Source organism: Monopterus albus, unplaced genomic scaffold (genome assembly GCF_001952655.1).
Source record: "Monopterus albus unplaced genomic scaffold, M_albus_1.0 scaffold41.1, whole genome shotgun sequence".
NCBI classification, from domain to species: Eukaryota; Metazoa; Chordata; class Actinopteri; order Synbranchiformes; family Synbranchidae; genus Monopterus; species Monopterus albus.
In genome coordinates, this window is record NW_018127921.1 from 3,196,508 (window position 1) to 3,201,161 (window position 4,654).

The 4,654-nt window shown below is 40.9% G+C and overlaps 1 protein-coding gene across 7 annotated transcripts in view; it reads right to left on the bottom strand.

The window, feature by feature from the left end:
• Positions 1 to 4,654, bottom strand: part of cacna1c (calcium channel, voltage-dependent, L type, alpha 1C subunit) — a 264,475-nt gene that overhangs the window by 22,106 nt on the left and 237,715 nt on the right. For all 7 annotated transcript variants that reach the window (XM_020599581.1, XM_020599583.1, XM_020599582.1 and 4 more), the window contains 4 exons: positions 4,183 to 4,345; positions 3,577 to 3,704; positions 3,374 to 3,470; positions 2,835 to 2,937 (listed from right to left, as the gene is read on the bottom strand). In XM_020599581.1, the coding sequence (XP_020455237.1) occupies positions 2,835 to 2,937; positions 3,374 to 3,470; positions 3,577 to 3,704; positions 4,183 to 4,345 (491 nt within the window). The remainder of the gene's footprint in view (positions 1 to 2,834; positions 2,938 to 3,373; positions 3,471 to 3,576; positions 3,705 to 4,182; positions 4,346 to 4,654) is intronic.

Genomic DNA, 4,654 nt, shown 5'->3' on the forward strand with positions numbered 1-4,654 from the left:
GTCTCTGAGAGACCCAGGACCTTCCTCTCTTGCTCTACACATCACACCATCTTTAACTCTTTATGTGTCACCCTCCTTCTTTCATTGCCTTTTTCTCGTGTACTTTGTTTCTATATAAACATTAACAATATACTGGATTGTGCCCCTCATCATCTTCCCTTTTCTCTGCCCTCTACTTGGCTGCAAACTGTCCCAGCTTGTACTGAGGGTCGTGGGCTAATAAAGCCAGAAGTACTGTATATCATTGGCACAAAGCAGACGGTCCTCACCAAACTAGATGCTGCTAGAGATTCTTTCAAGGAAACCAGAAACAGAATTGACAGCTATGGACAGCAGGGATCTCTCCACCACCTTTGCCCTACATTGTTCTAGAAACTCAGTCCAAGGCCAGCACAGGAATCTTGGTCAAAGCACCACTGGACTTCAGATCAAAGCAAGACAGCTTAATTTCTAGAGCACATTTCCTAACCAGAGGCAATTCAAAGTGCTTCACATAGGCAAAGAAAAACAGTAACAGCATTAAATATTATAAGCATTAAAACCAGATCACTGCTTACTAAGGATGTCAGGGCCCTGCTGGGTTTGGATTCTGTAGGTAACTGGGAGCCAGTGTAAAGATTTAAGAACAGGAGTGATTTGCTCAATTCTCCTGGTTCTGGTTCAAACTCTCTGAACGAGCTGAAGTTGTCTAACAGTCTTTTGGGGAAGGCTAGACAAAAGACCATTACAACAGTCCAGCCTGTTGGAGACGATAGCATCAGTGAGTTTCTCAGGACATGAGACCTCAGAGTTGTACTATTTGTTCGAGATGATGAAAAGCTGATTTAGTTGTGGCCTTGATGTGACTGGTGAAGTTCAGGTCTGAGTCAATTATGACACCAAGATTTGTAACTTGAGTTTTTGTCTTCATAGTTCTACAATCAAGCTGATCAATAACTTCGGTCCTTTCGTTCTTGCTACCAAAAGCAATAACTTCAGTCTTGTCTGTAACTGAAGGAAATTTGATTGCATCCAGGTATTTACAGTGCCTTGCGAAAGTATTCGGCCCCCTTGAACTTTGCGACCTTTTGCCACATTTCAGGCTTCAAACATAAAGATATAAAACTGTAATTTTTTGTGAAGAATCAACAACAAGTGGGACACAATCATGAAGTGGAACGAAATTTATTGGATATTTCAAACTTTTTTAACAAATAAAAAACTGAATAATTGGGCGTGCAAAATTATTCAGCCCCTTTACTTTCAGTGCAGCAAACTCTCTCCAGAAGTTCAGTGAGGATCTCTGAATGATCCAATGTTGACCTAAATGACTAATGATGATAAATAGAATCCACCTGTGTGTAATCAAGTCTCCGTATAAATGCACCTGCACTGTGATAGTCTCAGAGGTCCGTTTAAAGTGCAGAGAGCATCATGAAGAACAAGGAACACACCAGGCAGGTCCGAGATACTGTTGTGGAGAAGTTTAAAGCCGGATTTGGATACAAAAAGATTTCCCAAGCTTTAAACATCCCAAGGAGCACTGTGCAAGCGATAATATTGAAATGGAAGGAGTATCAGACCACTGCAAATCTACCAAGACCTGGCCGTCCCTCTAAACTTTCAGCTCATACAAGGAGAAGACTGATCAGAGATGCAGCCAAGAGGCCCATGATCACTCTGGATGAACTGCAGAGATCTACAGCTGAGGTGGGAGACTCTGTCCATAGGACAACAATCAGTCGTATACTGCACAAATCTGGCCTTTATGGAAGAGTGGCAAGAAGAAAGCCATTTCTTAAAGATATCCATAAAAAGTGTCGTTTAAAGTTTGCCACAAGCCACCTGGGAGACACACCAAACATGTGGAAGAAGGTGCTCTGGTCAGATGAAACCAAAATCGAACTTTTTGGCAACAATGCAAAATGTTATGTTTGGCGTAAAAGCAACACAGCTCATCACCCTGAACACACCATCCCCACTGTCAAACATGGTGGTGGCAGCATCATGTTTTGGGCCTGCTTTTCTTCAGCAGGGACAGGGAAGATGGTTAAAATTGATGGGGAGATGGATGGAGCCAAATACAGGACCATTCTGGAAGGAAACCTGATGGAGTCTGCAAAAGACCTGAGACTGGGACGGAGCTTTGTCTTCCAACAAGACAATGATCCAAAACATAAAGCAAAATCTACAATGGAATGGTTCCCAAATAAACATATCCAGGTGTTAGAATGGCCAAGTCAAAGTCCAGACCTGAATCCACTCGAGAATCTGTGGAAAGAACTGAAAACTGCTGTTCACAAATGCTCTCCATCCAACCTCACTGAGCTCGAGCTGTTTTGCAAGGAGGCATGGGCAAAAATTTCAGTCTCTCGATGTGCAAAACTGATAGAGACATACCCCAAGTGACTTACAGCTGTAATCGCAGCAAAAGGTGGCGCTACAAAGTATTAACTTAAGGGGGCTGAATAATTTTGCACGCCCAATTTTTCAGTTTTTTATTTGTTAAAAAAGTTTGAAATATCCAATAAATTTCGTTCCACTTCATGATTGTGTCCCACTTGTTGTTGATTCTTCACAAAAAAATACAGTTTTATATCTTTATGTTTGAAGCCTGAAATGTGGCAAAAGGTCGCAAAGTTCAAGGGGGCCGAATACTTTCGCAAGGCACTGTAACAGTGTGCAACTATGTAACTTTCCCCTATAAAAAAAGCCAAAATGGTAAAAAAAAAAAAAAATCCCACTTTATGCTTTACATATTTATTTATATATAATGATATGCTGCCATTGTGGATATGTGTGTCATCTCCCTCTACAGCTACATTAGATGGTTTGCTGATGTATGTTTCTGTTACCTTCCGTCTTGATCCTGAGTGCGGTTCTGACCAGAGCAAACAGTGTGGCGTTGAACATCACTGTCCCATCACTGTTCAGAGGCATGTTCATCGACACCAGACGCTACAACACAAACGGACACAAACACAAAATCATCTGCATTAATAAAATGATGCACAAGTAAATGTCCTTCTCAGCTGCCAATAGATACTGGCAGTTGGCAAAAAAAGCAGACAGTTGTTTGACACTATGGGCATTAATTTTCTTCAGCAGCGATGTCAATGTCTAATATCCAAAATATTTTCTCTACATGTAAGATTTGTTGTCAGTGTGCTATCTGAGTCACTGTGGAAGGATTTATAAGCTGTCTAAATGTTATCACATTGATATCACAAGGAAAATTTGGAAAATAATCATTCATGGCAATGGAACTTCTTTTAAATCTGTTCAAAAATAGTAAGAGATTATATTCTGAATATTAAAAGCCTTTTCAAAAATTCTGTATATTTTTGCAGCTCTGCAGCCCTTGCCACATTTTTGTGGCACTGTGGGTGTTTACCTTGCAGGCCACCCTGTGGGGACAAAGCTTGCCAAAGCCAAGTGGAGGCTGGATTCTCCGGAGCAGAGTCACCACATCAAGGTGCTTGATCCTGCCCCTGAAAAGAGCACAGACATCACATTATAAAGCCTCTCAACACAACCTCTGCAGACCAAACTATCATTACCTTGATTATGTACTTTGTCAGGTCTTGGTAAACTTACTTAGCTTCTGGGTCATATTCAGCCCAGATCCTCTTGAATTCATCAAGATGATGTGGCCCCAGGATTGACCAGTCACGCGTCAGGTAGTCAAAGTTGTCCATGATGACAGCCACAAACAGGTTGATGATCTGGGGAAAATCGGGAATCAGTCAAAAACTGCAGTCAGAAAATGTTGAAATTTATCTTAAAAGTTATTGTAGAATACTAGGAATAGTGGGAAATGTAAAGTAGTTGTTCACTTTCTTGTTGAGAGTTAGATGATAATGAGCGTATGAAGTTATGGCTAGGACAGCAAGGTTAGTTTAGCTTAGCATAAAGACTGGGAATAGAGGAAAATAGCAAGTTCGGTTTTGTCCAAAATCAGCACCTCCAAAGTTCACTAACAGCAAACAATTTGTTTGGTGAAAGGACTCTAGGCACCTATCTCTTGGCAAGAAGAAAAATAAATATTTTCTCAAAAGAAAAAAAAAAGTTATTTTCTGGAAGTGTGTGTGTTTTTTTTCATATAACTGTAAACAATTATTTGTGATTAATGTAATCAAATACAACTGTTTTCTCTGGTTAACATTAGCAATCAGAACCTTTCTTTTTTGCCTGTGTACTCACCAGAAAGGCACAGAGCATGTAGAAGCTGACAAAGTAAATGATGGCAAACTGGCTGCCACAGTCCTCGCTGGATGTGCTGTTGTCACTGGTTGATCCTTTCTCACACGGCCGATTGGGAGAGCATGCAAGCATGATCTCCTGCCATGCCTCACCTGTTGCACATCTGATTCATTCACACACCCACACAAATGTGCACATATGTTGACACAGATATGCGTGCATATAAGTACAGATACACAAAAGAAACATATAGAGGCACACATACATGCACAAATATGTGCATGTATGCATTGGCGCATCAGCATGGAGTCACGCAGGTTTATGCATAAGCAAACACATACAGTTGCATAAATGCATGTATGTATGGACCCAAGCATACAAGCATATAGTGATGCGGACACACACACACACACACACACACAGGCACAAACACAAAAAAAAAATGGAGCACCTATAGATAAACATCCCAGAC